Source organism: Lipophrys pholis (genome assembly GCF_963383615.2).
Source record: "Lipophrys pholis genome assembly, chromosome: 19".
Taxonomy (NCBI): domain Eukaryota; kingdom Metazoa; phylum Chordata; class Actinopteri; order Blenniiformes; family Blenniidae; genus Lipophrys; species Lipophrys pholis.
The window spans coordinates 16,015,428-16,035,363 of NC_137647.1; the positions used below are offsets into that span (position 1 = coordinate 16,015,428).

Genomic DNA, 19,936 nt, shown 5'->3' on the forward strand with positions numbered 1-19,936 from the left:
ATAATGTATCTCGCTTTTCTTTGACTTCTAGTCAACTCGCATCTCCCCCCAGATCTCAATGCAGTGAAATGGCCCGTGGATTATGTCAAGAATATCAATGAGAAAAGTAGAAAAACACCGGTATTTTCCTTTGAGGTGGCTATGTTCTGGTGAAACGGTTTCCCCTCTCACACTCATCTCTCTCTCGCCCTCCAGAGGATTGCTAATGAACGCTGTCACCATGGGAGCGCTGCCACTCTGCTCTAAGTTCACAGACAGTCTGCTCGTATAAAATCCATCTCGAGGATAGATTAGAAAAAATACAGCTTTAGTGGGCTAAATATGTGTAAATCTTCTAGTTACTGAACTGTGTTTCTGTGATATATAAGCGTACTATTGTGTTGTTTGGTGTGAGACTGTGAGGGAAGAAGTGATTCTGATGGCCTTCGGACTACTCTTTACTGTGACCAGTATTCATTAGTCAACCTAAATCTTATTGGGTCTGAGCTATCAAGTTCAGATAGGGTAGAGAAACTGCCTTCACGCTAGGCACCACCTAATGCAGGTCAGGAAACAGTAGTCAAAGTTTCTAGAAAATGCTTACATACTCGGCTATTATAACCACCTTAAATATTGAATATATAGTTATATTTGAATAGACGTATATAAGAGAACACTGTTTTTTAATTTCTTTTTTTTTCTTTTTTTTTGATCTAAAAAAATCGCTGATTCAAAATGCCCAAGTGTAAAAAAGTGACTACATCCTCTCCAGCAAGATAATGGGAGAGATGGTGGGGAAAGAGTTTGGGTAAATTGCACATATTCGTTCACGTAAATTTTTGATCATTTTGTTCATCAGTTGTCATTATTTGCCTGAATTCAATCAAAGCACTCAGTACACATTCTCTGTCACATTCGTTAGACTGTCTCCTAAATAGATAGATCTTGCCCCTACCCCACAAACCAGCTACGTACCCCTTCTAATTCAATCCAGGCAAATATAGGGAAGGACTAGCATGTCGTGTAAAGAGAAAAGAAAAACTCCACTAGTGTATTTGTTTGAAACTCTGACTTGTGTATGCTTGCGCATGGATATGTTTGCGTGTGTGTGAGTATCTGCATGTCTGTGTGTGATTCCATCGTATGAATTTGTGTGAGAAGATGTCAGAGAGAGACTCAGTCCAGGCCCATTTAGAGTGATGGCGCAGGGAGCTTAAGTTGCTCTCCCCGCAGGTCGAAGGAGCTGCTGCCAGCTGCCTCTCTCTCTCTCTCAGGCCTTGTGCTGCTTGCTGGTCTTGAAGGAAACCTGCAGCACGCGGTCACCCAGGCGGTAGCCGTTTAGGCTCGCGATAGCCATGGCGGCCTCGTCGTAGTTGGTCATGGTGACAAAGCCAAAGCCCTTACATTTGTTGGTGGTGAAGTCACGGATGACCTTGACATTGGTAACGGCGCCAAAAGGCCCGAAGAGCTGCCACAGGACGCTCTCGTCCGCCTCAGGCGAGAGGTTGTACACAAAGATGCACCAGCCGGCTCCAGTAGGACCGGTAAGGTTGACCCCGGCCAGGCTGGTCATGCTGTCAATGGTGATGGGGGAGAATCTGGGGAAGAGAGTGGGAGAGCTACCATGGGTGTCATTCTGAAGTTCCACAAAGCATTCAGTGCTCTACACTGCCTCTGATGAGCGTGTGGCTGTGAGATGCGGTAAAGCACGGAGCCAGGGGACTCCATCTTCACCCCCTCTGTACTGTAAGTAGATAAATATGTGTGGGCACCACTGTGGCTCCAAACTACCTGCTTTCATACAAAATGACTCTGTGTGCCCTGAGACAAGACACCCACACAATCTGCATATTCTCTCATTTTCTCAGCTGACCAAAGCCTCTGGAAGAATCAAACACATGAATCACAATGTTCAACAGAAATCACGGTATTGAACAAAACACAGAAACCTAGAGAGGGATGAAAAGCAAATTGGAATCAAATCATACAAAAACTGGAGCAAACAGAGGAGACGCAAACGGAATCTGGTATGTCCATGCTGGTGAAAAAAAGGGGACATTAAAGCAACTGAAACTGACAATGTTAGTTCATAAATAAATACATAGAAATTGTTGCTATCAATCGAACGAAAAGAACGAAAAGGTTAAACAAAGCCATGCCAGAATACCCTGCTGTTGGAAAGCTGCATCATTGTTTGTTGCCATTAAGGATGGTATTTTGTGTCTGAGCTGCTTCCGTAACATGGCTAAATGGGCTGTGGACTTTCAGAATTATGGCCATTGTATCTGATTTCAAGATGAAGGCAGCAGGTGGTATTCCGGGCACTTTGTTTGAGGTTTTATTTTGGCATGGATGCTTTTGAAAGTACACCTTTGGCATTTACCTCTTGACTCCGTAGCTGGCGTTTAGTAAATTGTCGAGTCTGCAACGCAAGAGGGAGAATGAAGGGGATGCAGAAGTTAGTTATGAGATCTACAAGGAAGGGGGGCGTTCATGTTAACATGTAGCTCCATCACCAGCTGGCCTCCAGAGGGCATCCTTCACTGCAAAGCAGTCCCAAACAAACCAACCACAAACTGGTGGTGCATCAAAGACTCCTGTGATTATGTCTCTCAGCTGGGTTGACGTGAGTTCTCTTTAAAACTCCAAAAATAGCGCTCTCTTTAATAGTTTAAATGTAAATCTGGCATTCTTTGATCATTTTACATCCCCATGCTTGAAAAAAGATTCATACTGAACATTTTAGCCATAACAAGCTAGTTTTGAGTTCCACAGAAAAAAATAGATATATACATATATATCTTTTTTTTTCTCCAGTTTCAATCTTTAAAATACCTGCAATGCCTTTGACACATAGGCAGCATTAAAAGCAGTATTTGTTCAGCTTGACTTTTTGATTGTACTTTGAAAAATCTGGTTTCTTACATTGGTTTTGAGCTGTTATTTGGATCTGGTCCCTTTCCAAGTGAAGGGATCACACTGCAGTTTAAAAGAAAGTCAGAGAAAGAGAGTGAGAAGGAGGGACAATGTCATATTGTCATTTCCTTCTTTTAATAATTGCAAGGAACAGTTTGATAATGAGAGGTATGGTGACAGGAAAAGGGTTTTGGTTTTTGAATGCAGCCACTGAAAATATTTACTATTCGCCATTCTTTGGTGTAGTTTACACTTGACGACTGTCAGAAATATTTTAGCGACTGACCTTGACTATAGACACAATAATGACGTTCCATGTCTTACAAAATGAATAATTGACACACTTAACAGTTGTTATTTAAAACTTATGGGGTAGTCTGCATCTCTCATCACATCAACAGAGCAGGGTTATCTGGGTCCTGGTCATGACGCTTCCATAGACTATCTGCTGGTTAGTGAGGGACTCATGGGTTGGGTGGGGTGATGGCGGTGGAGGTTCAGTACCTGAAACGCTGAGTCTGGTGGTGCAGAGGCCCTGTGTAGCGGCGTGCAGCAGTCTGGTACAGCTGAGTCAGTAAGGCCTGGCCTGTCTTCTGGCTGGGGTTGTTGGCGAACTTGACAGTGATGGGCTCAGCGGCACCCAAAGGCTTCTGTCCGTTCAGTCCTTTGATGGCCTCCTCTGCTTCATTTCGCTTGTCAAACCGGATGAAGCCCACTCCTCGTGATATGCCTGCTCCGAATAGTAAAAGAGAGCAATGTTAGTACTTTAGCATCAGTGAGAACGCCGCTGCCTTCGAGTCTGATTGACCTGATTCTGGGGTAGGTGGCTGTGTAGTCCGTCTACATGTAGTTAGTGAGAGCAGGAGGTATGGAATGTGGCTGTACCTGTGACTTGGTCCACTAGGATGCGCGATGTGATAATGCGACCATATTGGGAAAACAGCTGTTCCATGTCCTTCTGGCTCATGGTTTTGGGGAGCCCACTCACATAAAGGTTAGCATCACGAATAGAAGCCGAGCTTGGCCGGGCGTATGATACCTATAACACACACAAGTCAAAACAATTGATCAGTTGTCTTGCTCTGCAGGGTTTTACATTCGAAAATAAGAATCACCATCAGTTAGAAAACATCTTAGGAAAAAGTTTCCAGCCACTGTCCTGCAGATTTCTCCTTATTTATCTTCTCCCCAAACTGAGTTGTTTGTCTGCTGTCTGTGGATTTAATCAGTGCCTTTAAGCTCACCCTCTGCGGCAACCAGCCTCTCATAGACACGATGACGACTATAACCATTACCCAAACTGCATCCAATCATTGTTTAACAAGCTCAAGTGTCAGCTGTGTTTTGCACTGAAAAACATCAGATTTAGTTGATATATTTTTCCTGAATTCACCAGTGACTTAATTAGTGCATGGCCATTTTTGATGTATCTGTGTTTACATCCCTTATGGCTCACCCTCGGTCTACTTTCAAAACATTTTCAATGAGAGCTGCACATAGAAAACTAATTGATTGTAAAAGGGAGGGACATATTCTTGTTTTTGTGCATTTATGTGAGCACTCGCGTGATGGATAGTCCAGCTCTGCACATTGTTAGGAGTCGTGTGTTTGTGTGTGATGGAGGGACAGAGTGAGTGTTGTCTGAGATAGGCTGAGCTGCCCTCCCTTGTCCTGCCTCCTCCCTTTGTCTCTATTCTCTGGGGGAGAACAGCTCTACAGGCAAACAGCAAACAATGTAACTGGCATCACAAGACTTGCAGGACTTACTTTAAACATACAGTTCACAAAAGACTTCTGCATTTATATTTTAAGATCACAATTTTTTTTTTCTCCACATTTTGTGAATATCCACACTTACGATGGCTTTTTCTTATTGCTTTTCCACAAAGAAAGCTGTGTTTCCATGGACAACACAGTGGTATATTTGATATACTATCTGTCGTATGAATACAGGTGTTCTGATTTAATCCATCAGCACCGCACACCAGTGTCTATTGTGTACACAGACGGACTGTATGAGCAGGAGGGTTGTGTGGTGCAGTGATTAGGGTGTTCTGGACGAGTCAAGGGGGAGTTGCTGTGTTCGGGGAGCAGAGGCTGCCCTATAATTAACCCTCTCCCTGTCGCTCCCACAGTACAGATGGTGCCTGAAGCCCATATGGCCTCTAATCCTGTCATTGGCATTCTGCTCTCTGAGCTACCCCCTACCCTTCCTTTGCTGCCCCCCCCCCCCTCAAACCCTTGCCTCTTTTCTGTTGAAGCCTTCTGCAAATTCAGGAACATAAAACTGTGCCATTGACCACTGGGATTAAATATTAAAATTTTTAGAACAAAGAGTGAAGAAGATAATTATAGACAGATTGATCTATGTATAGAGACATCAAATATTAATAAATGTCATGAAATAAAAGTGTCTATGAAGGTTGTCGTGACAGTTCCATTTCTCTTATGCTGTGATTTGTCCAGAGTCAAACTGTATTTGAAGACGTGTGTGGACTGTGATAACACACAGCATTCTTGTTCATCCAAAAATCAACCAAATCCAGCACTTGGAGCCGGTTGTTTGATCCGTGGCAAGTCAGAATTAACATCCCTTTTCATGTTCAGCCGTTAGAAAATCACCTGCTCTGCACTCCCGGAGATTCAATTTTTCACCCCTGCAGTTTGTCTCAATCTTTGATCTACTTTGACCGGGCTGGGGAGGAATGGATGGAATTAGTGTTTAATAATATGCCCCCACTTTCTCTCATCTGATTTTGGGACAAAGAAGCCCCCATAATTAGCTTAGATTGGAGGCAGATGGGCTAACCTGGACTGACCCTCATGCACCACAGTCGGGCTTCCTAATTACATTTCCATCACAATAACCTCTGCATGCTGTCCGCCCCTTGCTTTCTGACCTCCACTCTCTCCTTCTCTTTTCAGTCTTTCTCGTGCTTCCTTTGTTCTAGCCAGCGCTCCCTTCTGCCTCCTCCTCCTCCCCGTTTTCCTCCCCTCCCTCTGTCACGTCTGTCACCACCTATTTCTGCAGCCCCCCCCGAACAAAATCTGCACTTCCTCTCCTTTCTGTCGAGCACGCGGCCAAGAATCAGAGATCGTGTGTGTGTGTGTGTGTGTGTGTGTGTGTGTGTGTGTGTGTGTGGGGGGGGGGGGGGGGGGGGGGGGGGGGGGTTATCTTAGGCGACGTGTGCTCACCTTGATTGTTTTAGTCTGCAGCTTGAGCCCGTTGAGTGTGTTGATGGCCTTGTCTGCATCATTTGGATCCACATAGTTTACAAAGCCGTACCCCAAACTCTGACCTAGAAACAAAGACATTTGGTTTGTGATGTTGGGAGATTTTTGGCAAATCCAGTTGTTGTTTTTTTTTTGGTTTTTTTTTTTCCTGCATTGACAAAGTAGTTTACCTGTTATCTTGTCTCTGACTAGCTTGCAGGATTCAATCTCTCCAATGCTACCAAACAAACTTTTGAATTCTTCCTGGGTCATGTTCTGAGGCAGATAGTTGACGATCAGGTTGGTTTTGCTGTCGTCTGTGGAGCCGTTTGTGCTAATGACGGGGCCATTGGGCAGACTGGTTCCGCTTGGACCGTTGGACACCTGGGTTTCCATGGTGCTGATTATCTGCTGAGGAAGAGGATGGTGTTAGAGACGCAATTCACAGCGAGACACTTGTGATGTACAGCGAGATTAAGAAAACACAATTTATGCAATGTTTACACCCAATAAGCCCTTAGCAAATATAAACCATGCACACGACCTGGCACACAGACAGTCCACTCTGTCACTGTCAGAAGGAAAGGTCAGGAATCAGCATTGCTAAAATGGAGATGGATACACGGTCTGATTTATCTTCTCCCCTCCCCCTGCTTCACCCCATCTTTCCTCCTCTCACTCCCTGCCTCTGGTCCTGCAGATGTCACAGTCCCTTTTTCCTTTCTTCTCCCCTTCCCCCAGCTCTCTTCCAGGGTCAAACACCATTACATCATTACACAGGGACAGATAATAGTGGTGGTGGTGTGTGTGGCTGGCAAAGAGACTCAGGGCGTTTGGAGTGGCAGAGGTCGAGATGATGGACAAAAAGGAGATAGACAACGTTCAACTGGCTTTAGTGCAACTTAAAACAAAGAGTCTAGGTTTTTGTAGACATAACAAATTGATCTTTTGTGTTTTTTCGCCCCTAATTTTAAGATTCTGCATGCCTTTTTTGGTGGTTTCAGGGTGTGCATTAATGTACAGTGCATTGTTTGTGTCTTTTGTGTTATTCAGAAGTTCACCGTGCTATTTAATTTGAGCCATGTGGGATGTCAGGGAACAGCTGGGTGGTCAGACACACAACTTGAAGCTCATTTTCTCTTTCCTTCTCAGTAGTCACTTCCCAGATCGTTGTGTCTGGGTCATCAAACAGGATTTCTACATTGAAAATACATTAGAATTCCCTCCAAGCTTTGTTTGGATTAATCATTTTGTCTACATCAGACAAAAATATATTTCTCAGTCAATTATTTGATTTGTGTTTTTTTTTTTTTAACCTGTTCGAATTGCTAAATGATACTTGTATGATATATATAAAGAATAATTTCAGGCTTCCTTGCATTTTACAGTTGCAGCATATTAATATTTTCCACTCTTTCATTGGTGTTGCCTTTCAATCTCTTTCCATAGACAGATCTGCAAATTGTCCGCATAAACAGTGATTCTTGTGTGCTAGTTGGGCTCAGAAATGTAAATTGTTCTGTCAGATTGTGGGATCGAGCTGTTGCAAATCTCTTACTGGTGGGTGTTATGTAAGTCAAAAGGGCTAAATGAGTCCTCTACAAAGCTCTTGGGTCTTACAATGTGGTCCAAAGCAACTAAGGGACTTAATTAATGAATCTTCTAGATTATTTTAAAATCAGATTCAGGGAACCTGGTGGAGGAATTACTGCAGGTGTGACTAAAAGGTAAACATTAATTATAAAAGAATATCTTTTTGGATTATTTATGATCGGCTCCATGCTAATTCTTATGAATTGATAACCTAAGATTAATTTTTACTGTTTATTTTGTTTTGTATTTGTGCAAACTATTTGTGTTTTAGAGTCGCACTGTTGAAATGAGTTATTTCCTCATTTGTGTTTTTCAATGCTTGCATCTTGTTATGTGTTATCTTTCTTTCTCTAGTGAGTTTGTCAATGGCTCCGGCTAACGAAACCTGCTTTTTTACCTCGTCTGTGTCTTGCTTTGAGCCTCACTTTAACTCAGGTTGCCCAGGTAACAGCCCCTCAAAAGACTGCACTGCTTCTAATGGCTGTACGGCTTTCTTCCTTTAGACTATGTGTGTGTGTGTGTGTGTGTGTGTGTGTGTGTGTGTGTGTGTGTGTGTGTGTGTGTGTGTGTGTGTGTGTGTGTGTGTGTGTGTGTGTGAGCTATTAGGAACAGATATACAGGTTGGGATGTTTGTCTCCCATGTATTCATTTTATAAAAACTTTGAAGAATCACGAATATCAGAAAACCAAATATATAATGACAAGGGGGAAAAGTGGCACAGTGACAGAGGTAAGACAGCCTAAAAATAAAATGCTTGAAACACAAAGATGCGCACAAAGGGTGGATGACATTGACTAGCAATCTGCCATGTACAGATTTTGATGAAGATCTGAAATGCCAGCTGAATATCACTTTTAAACGATGACGAGCGACACACCTTGACAAAAAACAAAGGTGGAGTTTTGCTGTTACGCTATATTCCTCCTGATATTAACTCGTATTAAATGTTGTATGATGTGATTCTTCTGACTAACAGAAATATGAGCAACTGAATGTGTCCCAAATATGACAAAAGCAGTTTGAAGGGAGCGGGAAAAACATATTAGGGCAAATTTGACTCGCCAACTGAAATAACCCTCAGCATGGCAGAACACACATTTCCAGTGAACAGTGTGAAGTTATATAATTCACAGACCCACTGTGGATGGGCTAGGCACACAGATTGGCTGACACAAGCAGTAACCATAGGATTAAGGTTTTAATAGCGAGCGTACTATGAAATTATTTCAAACAAAAAAGGTACAAAGAGCATTATATAGTTCTTTTTCCGATGTGACATTTCAAAGTGTGCACAAAACAATGGAAAATAGTCTGACGTCTGGTTTGCAGTAGCCCAACGACAGCACTGTACGAAGAAATTGTTGTGGTGTAATTGGAAGGCCTATAAAAGCATGGATGATCACAATACACTCAGTTTACATGTGTTCCAGTTATTGGCTCAAGAGGCTTTTCAGCCACTCTAGACAATGAAAGGACCACTGCAGTTGAACATCGGTTATTAAAGGTGCATTGTAACCAGGTCCATGTTTTTTTTTATGTCTATCTGTACACCCCTTTTTTTGGCTTCTTATTTCTGGAGAAATATAATACAAAAATAAGACTTTTTAGAAATTTCTGACACATTCCAGTTGTTTCTGTTGGACTGTGTGCCCTCCGCCTGTTTTTTTCTATTTTGGGGTTCAGTGAGATCTCCCTTAATATTTCATGTACTGCATCAGCATCGCCTACACATGGTCCCAGACTTGCACGCAAACAGGAGTCCTGCCTCCACCGCCAAACACATGAACCCAGACTTGCACGCAAACAACAGCCCTTCCTCCACCACCATGCAAACATACCACCTACACTGTACACTGTCAAATTACAAAACACAGAAACATTGCAGGGCTGAATGTAAATGTGTTCACTGCCTTCTGATGCACATAAGCAGCTTTCTCAATTTCCTTCTGCTCCAAATGCAGGACAGCACTTGAAGCTACAAAGTCCAGAGGAAACAGGGCTCCCAGTTTGTCCTTCAGTATGAGATTCCCCACTTTATGTTCACAGTATGTACAAAGAGAAAAAGGACGTGGTTGTTGTTACTTGTTACTGTGTCATGCTATTATGCAGGTTCCTAGGATTGATCTTAGTATGATGTTTTTTTTTTAAAGCTCATTTTAGTGTATATTGAACAAATTAATAATCAGATCACATTGTGTAAAGGTTTTTGCTGCATTTTTGACTCACAAATGAGAAAAGACATCTTATTTTAAGATATCACCTTGTCTCCAGAACACGTTATAGCGCATCACATAAAGAATATTTTTTTTCTGCCAGGCGTGAATCAAAACTGAACGCTAGGCTGGAGTGTAAATGAGCCTTCTAAATAACACAGATTACAGGATTATCCCAAACAAAGGGCATTAGCCACACTCTCTGCAGCTTAAAGGATCATGGTGGCAGCTGTAACACAACAGGACGACAGGAGTCACAGCTCATGTCAGCCATGCGCCGAGACTCCGTCCCATTCTCCGCTCCGCGGACGACAAATAAAAGATCTCCGAAAGATTTGGGAATCTCGGCTTATGTTCGTCGTTGATAAGATGATTTCAGACAACGTGAAAGGCTCGAGGAGACAAATGTGTCTTGTGCGTCCTTGTAGCATGCGGGGCGCTCTCCAGCGTGCTGAAAAAGGGAGTGGCTTTCCGACGCGCTCGGTTCAGGCCACAGAAACAATCCACCGTATCGCTTCAATCTTATACTTTTACACGAATTTTAAACGTTTTCACACGAATTCATTCACAGAATATGTTTCAGCGGTGATTAAAATGTAGAAAATTCAAAACCAGAGCCCTTCGATTTCTCGATTTTGCCCGTTTTTCTATTTTTAAAAAAAGGCAAGACTTGTGAGCTCTGCAGGCATTCATGAACCGGAGCGCCTATTTGCTGAATAAACGTATTGAAACGACCAAACAAAAGAGCCACCCGTTCCTCCTCTTCTCTCGCAGGGGCTATGGCAGCACTATGAATATTAATGTAAACAGTGGCGCTTTGTGTCGTGGCCAGAGGGCTGCAGGACTCTCTGGGAACAATGATTGGCATAGTTGTCAGTTCCAAGTTAAAAAAAACCAACATAAAACCCTACCAAAGGTCAAATATAAAATCACTGGTCCTGCAGATATCGTCTGATCTCTTGTACAAATAATTCTGTAAACAGGTCGAGCGTGACGAATAACCACACTATAAATATAAATACAGTATTTAACATTTAGTTTAGTAAGGAGAATTATTTGATACGTATCTCCTAGACATGTGAATGTTTAAGGTTATTTGTCCAGGAGATGAATGTCTCTCAGAAGATTTGCATGTCTCTGTCTTCCTTACAGGCTTAATATTTGTTGCTGATAATTACATGAAGGCAACAGGAGGCAAATCACCCCTTACATAACGCATCTGCATTTAACCGAGTTAGATCAGAATTAAGAATATATCACATCGTCAAGCCAGGATGTGTAATTTAAAAAAAGGATAGAATTTGTATTTTATTTTGTTGTTGTTTTTTTAAATCGATTAAAATGTGTTATTTAGTCGAAGCCCAAATGCTTTTTAACTTGACATGAAACGACTAGTTTAATGTGATGGCCTCGACTGTCCTTGTCCTTGAATTGTGTAAGTGCCTTGGAAAGGTTATCTGACTCAACGCTTTTATTTGCTTGGCACTGCGGTACAGGCATGGGAGACTGCGGACCATGTGGATGGGGAGCTACAGCCACTGTCGACGTGACACTGTCTAAGGCCTGCGAGGGTGGGGGGCGACAATAGGTAAGGTACAACAAAGAGAAAAGACAACTGCTCACTGTCGTCCACCTCCATCGTGCAAAAATCTGTGGGAGTATTTAAAAAAATTTTTTTTTTTGCATGCTTTGAAAATAACTCCTAAAGTTAATCCCAAATTTCCAGGACCAACTCACATCCTGTTCTCTATTTGTGTTAAATAATTTATTTTGTGTACTATTATTAGCTGCAGTCTGAGCACTCAAAACACCCTATAGTTTTCATTCATAATTTCATAAATTCATAAATATATATATCTATTTTTTTTATTGTGTGTGTTCATTTAAAAACATTTTTTTTAAATAATAAAGCCAGCATGTAATATTAGAGGCTCGGCAGAGTGCACGCCGATTCCTTGATTTTTGAATATGGTCTCGCTGCCATAATTTTATGTAAATGTGTCTGAGCTTAATAGGTGTGCTTAGATAAACAATCTGCATTCAAGCGCGCGGCGTGTCAAGAGGGGGAGCGGATCAGGCCGTCTGAGGGGTTCAAGGCCCTCGTTTGGTGCTCGAGTCCAGCAGAGACACGCCCAATCCGGCCGTCGGCGCACAGCAAAGCTAATTCATCAGCGCTCCCATCTCCTTTTCATCCGGCAGGCGCAGCGCACGCCATGGCCATCTTGTACGTTATGCGATGAGATACTTGGGGAGAAATGTGCTTAAAATGGAGATGTCCGTGTGCACGGTCTGCACCGCCACGGCCTCGGAGATTTCCAGCCCATTTACTCGGTTGCATCGCAACGAGAACCCTGAGGAATTCGGACTTTGTCTGATTCAACGCTAACCAATGGATGCGTAATCTCCCTCCTCCTCTTCCTCCTCCTCCTCCCCCCTCCCCCCTCCCGGAGTGACTCGACCCTTTTTTTTCCCTTCCTCCTTTGCCTTGTTGGATGGGCCCTCAGCCTCCCGAGGCATCATGTTTTGTCTCCGAAAGCGTCTCCAGCATCCTTGTGCTCCAGCAGGCAGAGAAAAGCCCGTCCTCCCCCTCCTGCTAAACGCAGCGCCTTTCTGCGCTCTCCATCACTGTGATCCTGCGGAATTCCTCAGCCCTGACTCCCGGTCGTTAAAGCGATACATTCAGAGATGCGACTTGTGGGCAGTCATATTGGCTTGTAACGTTCAAAACGTAAAACGCTCGTGCTGTCTAAAATGGCAGGGTAAAGACTTTGTCAACGCTGAGGATGACTGCAGACTGGAGCGCAGCCGGCGTGGCGCATCACTCCGTATGAGACATCTAATTGTCTGTTCAATCTCATCCTGATATTGTGGCATATCATACAAAGCCAAGCAAAAGAATAATTCCAAATAAGCTCTGTGTGATGCATGTCAGCTCTTTCTTAAATTGTATTAATCTTTTCAAAAGATGTATGACAAGGGATGATAGATGGATCTGTCTAGGCTACATCACATGTGTGCATGCAGTCAACAACAAATCCAACACAAAAGGAATGAGATAGATCGCAAGCATCAGGCTACATAATCCTCCTTAAACATTTTAAATAGATAGAATCATACGTACAGTAACCATTCTTGACGTACAATGAAAGAAATCTAGGTCCTTCTTTGCACTGGTCTTGAAGCTGGAGGCTGAGTCGCTGCTTGCTCTTCGGCCTTTGTAATATATGGCCCCTTATGCTCTGTCAGGAGTCAAAATGAAAAGAAAAAAAAAGAAAAAAAGGAAAAAAATACAATCTTCGCCAAGGGATCTCAGCCCTGTGAGATTGTAGGTTTCCTCTATAGGATGAAAATGAAGAGAAAGGGGTTTTTCTACTGGATGCTGATGAGAGAGAGCGTTCTCTCCGAGTGGCGTGGGCGATGCTTCAGAAAAAAGAGAAGCAGTGATCCTCAGCAGGGTGTGTCCAGGGGAGGGTGTTCTGGTTCGGCTGTTTTTGTGTGTAATTCCTTGCTCCTCTCGCAGTCTCCTTCTGTGCCTCTGCTGCAATGTTCTTCTTTTATGCGTCCTCCTGGCTGGCGGAGCGCGCTGCTGATTGGCTAATTGTGTAGGGAGGGTACTACATGGCAGCCATTGCAATGCGCTCCTCTCCCATTATCCCCTTCAGGAGAGATCACCAAGAGTCCTCCCCCTCTTCCCTCTTCCATCCCTGCCCTTCCATCACTTCACTCCCTTCTTCTAGCTGCCCTTCCTTTCTTCCTGCGCCCCCCTCCTTCACACACACACGCAGAGCGGAGTGAATAGGGCTCCACCTGCACTTTCAGAACAGATGGGTGCAGCAGAAGACAGTGTACTTGTCTCTCATTCCCCACACTTTGCACTCACTTCTGCCTCAGCACAGCCCTTTCCATTCTCTCTTCGCCTTCATTTAGGCCCGCCTGAAAACCACAGTAAACAACTGCACTCCACAAACCTTTGTCTTTGCAAATAAAGGCAATTTTCAAGTGTACGTCAGCGGACTTTGGGAGTCCACATTCTTTGCTAATAATGACAGGAATGAAGCAAAGGCAGACAAGACAGAAATATGCAATGATTGGATGTGAATTGTAGCAAGAAACAAAGCATCAGATCCACTTTACAACTAATGAGTGGATGATTTCTGGACTTCTCTCACGCGAGGCAGATGGTTGACTGTAGGGTCAGGTGCAGACATGAGAATAACAAATTAGATGCCCCCTGAATTAATTCATTTGTATTCAGGGAAAGGTTAAGAATAGCCCGGTTGTAGCTCTGGCTCGTCTGTTTGTTTTCTTTGCTTTTTTGATCAGAAAGTGATTTCTTCTCACTTTACAGCCCCAGTATCCAATATTAGTAGTTCTTGGTCCTCTCTCCTGCTTCTCCCTCCTCTGTCCGTGGCTGTGTGGTGAGTGCTCACTGAGACATGCTGTTTGGGCTCATTTATAATGCATCTCCTGCCCCGGGACATCATGTGTGACAAATGACCTATTTCTGTGCAGACCCCCATCGGGCCTTGACCTGAGGGGGTGGGCGTGTGCGTGCGAGTGTGCATAAATCAGTGTTTGTTTGTTTATTTGCGTATGAGTCTAGGATTTTTGTGTATTTGGGCAAGTGAGATGGTGGAGGATAGTTATGTGTGCTTGTATTGACTGGTGATACCCTCTGTGAGTCTTTTAAGTTGGTGAGTTGTTGACGCTGCTGTTGTGATCACTTCCTCTGCTCCCTGACTGACCTTGAGGATTCCTCAGATGTGTCTGGTTGTGAACAATGACAGTCTCAGGGAGAAAATTGTTGTGATTATTGAACTCTGGCTTCCTGTCGTCAATACATTTGAGGACAGTCGCAGATTTTTTTCCTAAAGACCTCTTGTAGGACACACAAGCAACTTAGTTTCTTCCTTTCCTTATGCCTTGTACTCTTTCTCCCACCTTCTAGAGTCTCTCCTAATCTCTCGCGTATACCCCGTCTTCGTTTCTGTCATTGTCCTGCAACTCTCTTCCAGTCAGATTCTGAACATGGGCCCTGTCTGATATTTTACATAATTGCCTTACATAAGTAGCAAGCTTGGCTCAGAGCTTGGATGATATTAGTGGAGATGAATATTGCATGAGGAAAGCACTCGTTAAGCGTTAATAAGAGGATAGAGATGGAGCCCCACTGTCAGTCTGTCTTAACCCCGCCCCCACCGTTCTGACAAGCAGTGACTCAACTCAGCCTGGATGCACTGGAGCCTTTGAGTCAGTTTGTTAGAGAGAGAGAGAGAGAGAGAGAGAGAGAGAGAGAGAGAGAGAGAGAGAGAGAGAGAGAGTACGAGTGTGTGTTCGTGTGTGTGAGCGTGTCTGTGTGGACATCTGAGGAGAGACGGTGAGATTCAGTCATTAGGTGCTTGTGTTTTTTCCGTCTTTGTTTGTGGAATAAAAGCAGCTCTTGTAACACAAAGGCGTCCAGGTCCGTCGACTGACTGCAGCCCCACTTACAGTTCACACTTAATGTGAATAAATGGGCTTAATTGTGGCCCCTCATTAGAGCCCTGGTTAGCAGCACGGCAGCTGAATCCTCCCTGTGGGTAAGAGGGCATTTCAAGCGCCTATTGTACATTTGCTGAATCAAAGGATCAAGCGCTGGTTTTTGCTTAAAAGCCTTTTTGCTATTCTACTGATTATTTTCTTATTGTTAAGGGTTCCTTCACTAGTGGTGATTAGGAGTCTTGCCGCACTGGTCCTTTTTTCTTGGCATATTGTGGAATGCACCTTGGTGCCAGAAAGAGGAATATGGCGTTGAAGTTCATCAACGCACACAAACACACACACACACACACACACGCACACAGAGAAAATGCTGCGCATAGGATTATCCTTATAAAATGCAACAGAAGGAGCCAAAAATGTCATTTTAATCGCATTTTTCAATCACTGCAGCACTACTGAAACTGATTATTTACAAATCCATATATTTGATTGTGTCTGACTGTGTAAATCTGAAATGAAACAAAAGCCTTTAGGTCTGAATTGTTCAGTCTTTCCTTTTCTGTTCTTCATCTCTATCATTCTCACAGTATTACATCAAAACGAATGCCTGTTGCCATGTTGCCATTGCCCTGCGGTAAGGTAGAGGCCTTGTGCGTGTGTGTGTGTGTGTGTGTGTGTGTGTGTGTGTGTGTGTGTGTGTGTGTGTGTGTGTGTGTGTGTAAGTGAGAGATGCAGGGAGGGGGGAGACCGGGAGAGTGACACTATGACAGTGTATCTGGGGGGATGGGGAGGATGATTCAGCCTCAGGTCTGGTTAATTCACTGGTGTCTCTCCACGAGGCCTGGCTCTTGGCAATTCAGGGTTTTGTGGCAGCAGCAGTGAAGCAGTTATTGCTTTCAGGAAAGCTTCCAAAAATAAATTAGCCTCTTTTTAAAAGGACATTTGTTGATAATGGCAACTGGCCTAATTCAACCCTTTATGTATTATTTGGCAATTTTCTTGTGGTCTCCCTCGTGGGTTCACTCTTGCACTTTTTTCTCGGTCTCTCTCCTCTCCTTCTCTCTATGTCTCTCCCTCTGTCTGTCTGGATGTGTTGTCTCTGGGCTATTATTAGAGTAGACAGGCTGGTGGGAGGAAGTCTCTGAAGTAGACGCTCTTGTCATTTTTATATTTATGTATTATATTCTGCTTTCCATGTGCCTGTTTAATTCTCTGTGTACAGTACCTGTCTTTTGTTTGCATGTGTTCACTGTAGAGCAGGATATGTGTATAGTCCACGTTTCATATACAGTATGTGTGCAATACATGATAATCATCTTATTATCGCTTGCATCAGTTTACAGTCATGGGTGTGTGAGTGTGTATATTTGTGCGGCTGTGAGCTCGGGTTAATGGGTCTAGCCTCTTTAACTGAGACCATGTTACACTCAAGCCCTTTTTAAATATAAAACTGTGGTTATTAATCTTTCAGGTTGTCCTGTCTGAGCTGGTATCGAGGGAGAGGCCTTAAATACACAAAGATCTTAGACAATCTCTTTGGTTTTTTCTTTTCTTCTTCAACCCGTGTTTTCCTTCTGCTCTCTTTCGATCTGTCAAGTGAGAGAAAACATACATGTGACAGACACAAAACGAATCGAGGAGGTTCGAGTATTTCTGTCCCGTTAAGCTGAGCTGTTTTTAGCTTCGTTCACTGTGTCAGTGCCTCGACTCACATAACGAACAGTAAACAGCACAAAACACATTCTCTTCCTCAACCTGAAATCTGCTCATTGTGCTTTCATACTGAAGCACCTCTATGTGTTTGACACAGAAGCAGATATATAACATGTGGAATATTATATATTTCCTGGTTTAGCTATTCCACTCCATTTTATCCCTCCTCCATCTTTCTCTTCCTCTTCTCCTCTTTCAGTCTCTAACTCTCACTCCCTGTAGTCCAGCTTTCTCCCCCATCATGGCCCTTCCCCTTTTCAGTAATAGGAGACTTGAAATCAATAGCACATTAGTCTGTCCGGAAACTCTTGTGGAATTAAATATGAATGACTGAGATTGCAGCTCTACCTGCTGCTGAGAGAGATGCATCATGGCTCTTGGGGATATGGCTGCTTTTTTTTTCTTCTTCTTCTTTCCTCCTTTCAGTAAACAGTCAAGCCATTTTGAGCTCTTTCTGAAGCTTACCGGATCACAGTGCCACAACATGTTTTTGTCAGCGATCCGTGTGCATCACCACGGCCATGGTTAGGTATTGTCTGGACTTGTCGTCTTGTCGTCTGCACTGAACAGTGGCCAGTTCGATAGCATAATTTGATAGAGCAAATGGGATCTCGGACGTCACAAAGCCGCGACAGCTCAGGAAGCAAGAAGAATCAAGCAGCCACACCCATCCACCGAACACAGCAGCAGCACTATTTGAATATGAAAGAGCTCTCTGGTTATTAGCAGATTGCATCTTCCTTTTTTTTTTTTTCTTTTTTTCTCCACCGTATTTTCTCCAAATACAATATGTGCTTTCACTTTCATTGGGCTTTCGGGATCGCCGCTCGTTACTTTTATTCTGGAACCTTTAACATGCAAATTCTGTTGCTTGGTTGTCTTCCACTTTTATTATGTGGTTCAATGTGTAAAGTGGAATGATTTCTTTTAACATGCTGCTTCATTTGAAAGCGTCATTTGCAAGGTGGCTGGACTGTACAGGCTGGTGGGAGGAGGGTAACATGAGACAAAAAGCCAGCGCCTGTGCTTCTGGGGATTGATGGAGGCTTGGGCACCAGTAAACTAATACACATAGATACTCTAGAGGTAAATGTGTTTGTAAGCTATATTTCATCCCATCAGAGATGAAACGGTTTGTGACAGATGGAGTGATATTGTTCCCCTGTATGGTCCATGAGTGTAGCCCCTCCTGCTTTCCCTCCCTGACAGATGTAGGGGGAGGACCACAGTGCACTCTTCTTTCTTTCAATTGATTTGGGTGTTCGAACCCTTAGGGACTGGAGGATGGTAGTTGGATGGGGGTGGTGGTGACGATAATGGTGATGGGGGTTTAGTCATTTCCTGCTGCTCAAAACCTATAAAAAGTCCAAAGAAGTGCCGTAAAGAAGTCATAAACATATTAGATGCATATATCTGCATACATTCAAACATGGGAGCGTGGCAATAGCAGTGTGCTGTGCGCACTACAATGACAAGAGCAAGAGAGAATATTTCCATAAATCTTGGTTACTGAGTGACAACATAGCATGCATCCATGCATGTAATGTAGGCAGAGGAGAAAGTGTGGCGGCTCACACTGCTCCTGTATGTTTCTGTGCAAGATAGATTCAAGAGTGTTGCTCAGTTTGCTTTGTCAAAGACCGCCAAACACATTTCCGCTATTTGATTTAGGCCGTTTTGTGTCTTGTGAGTAAATAGGCGTTTTCTTCCAATTAAACCCAAAGTGAGTGATTCAGCAGTGATTACCTTCTTGGAGCTCCTAACACTGTTGGATCAACATTAGGAGACTTAACAGCTGCCTCATAGCAGATGTGTCCTGTTGCTACACGCAGTCTCTGTCCCTGGGGGGGAAAGGTCAAGACAGGGGTGGAGGTTGAAGCGGACGTTCGCCTGAAGATGCTGCTTGTTGATGCTTTGAGAAAAACAAACAAATGAGCATCTGCCTGCCGCCTGCATAGAATGCTACTATAGGATGTAGATTAGAATTAGCATTATTGATTACTAATTTGTGTCTGGTATAATTCCTCCAGCAGTATTTAGGAGTGGCTGAACAAGTGACATCTGAAATGACCTGTGAAACAATGTTTTACTATGAAATTGTGCTGCTTTTTTGAGAAATTATTCCCTTTTTTGTTGTTTTTTAAGTTTTTACTGCTCCATTTAATATCTTAAATGCAGATCCCGGTAAAAAAAAAAAAGTGTTTAATGATTTTAATAGGACTCCCTGGTGGGGCAGGATAGCAAGGGGACGTGCCCTGGCCACGGGCGCGTGGCAGCGGAGCAGGTGGATGACGGGCAGCTGAGTAGTGGGCTCTCAAGGGGAGGGGGGGGCTCCATTTTGGAGGACTCTTGGGGTCGCGTGAAGCCCTGAAAAAAGGCAACCCCATCTGGAAATGAGGTGGGGGCTGTGGTGTGAAAGAGATCTAGTGGGTGGTGTCTGACACTCTCTCTTTTGTTCTTCGGCAACACAGCAGTGATGGTGGTGGTGGTGGTGGAGGAGGTGGTGGGGGCTCTTGCTGCCGTGGGGGCTGGGCACTCAGACAATAGTGCCGATCTAGGAATTGAAAGCCTTCGATGAACAGAAAGGCAAGGAAGCAGGCAGGGAAGGTGTGGACAGAGGGATAAAGCAGGCATGGGTTCAGCCCACTTGTAGTAGGTGGGTGTTTTAGCCAGACAAGGACACTGCAATGTCACATACAAGCACAGCTTAGCTACTCAGTGGATCCATAGGAAATGTTTATGGTATATCTTTGTAAACACGTTGCTTCAGGTTAGTTCATATATGCCTGATATGTATGCAGGAACACGTGAATCCTGGGAGAAAAAC

At 43.6% G+C, this 19,936-nt stretch overlaps 1 protein-coding gene across 14 annotated transcripts; it reads right to left on the bottom strand.

The window, feature by feature from the left end:
* Positions 1 to 689: 689 nt before the first annotated feature.
* elavl3 (ELAV like neuron-specific RNA binding protein 3) lies at positions 690 to 13,641 on the bottom strand. 14 transcript variants are annotated; one of them, XM_080487075.1, is made up of 8 exons: positions 13,037 to 13,621; positions 6,300 to 6,516; positions 6,091 to 6,194; positions 3,781 to 3,934; positions 3,400 to 3,628; positions 2,905 to 2,958; positions 2,363 to 2,401; positions 690 to 1,577 (listed from the first exon to the last, which is right to left on the bottom strand). In XM_080487075.1, exons 1-8 carry the CDS (start codon positions 13,043 to 13,045, stop codon positions 1,250 to 1,252), a joined length of 1,134 nt encoding a protein of 377 aa, XP_080343201.1. In that variant the 5' UTR covers positions 13,046 to 13,621; the 3' UTR covers positions 690 to 1,249. The 14 variants fall into 14 exon arrangements, with proteins under 14 accessions (XP_080343201.1, XP_080343203.1, XP_080343200.1 ...); XM_080487077.1 differs by having other exon boundaries at positions 3,400 to 3,625; positions 13,037 to 13,460; XM_080487074.1 differs by having other exon boundaries at positions 690 to 1,598; positions 3,400 to 3,625; positions 13,037 to 13,460.
* Positions 13,642 to 19,936: the final 6,295 nt, after the last annotated feature.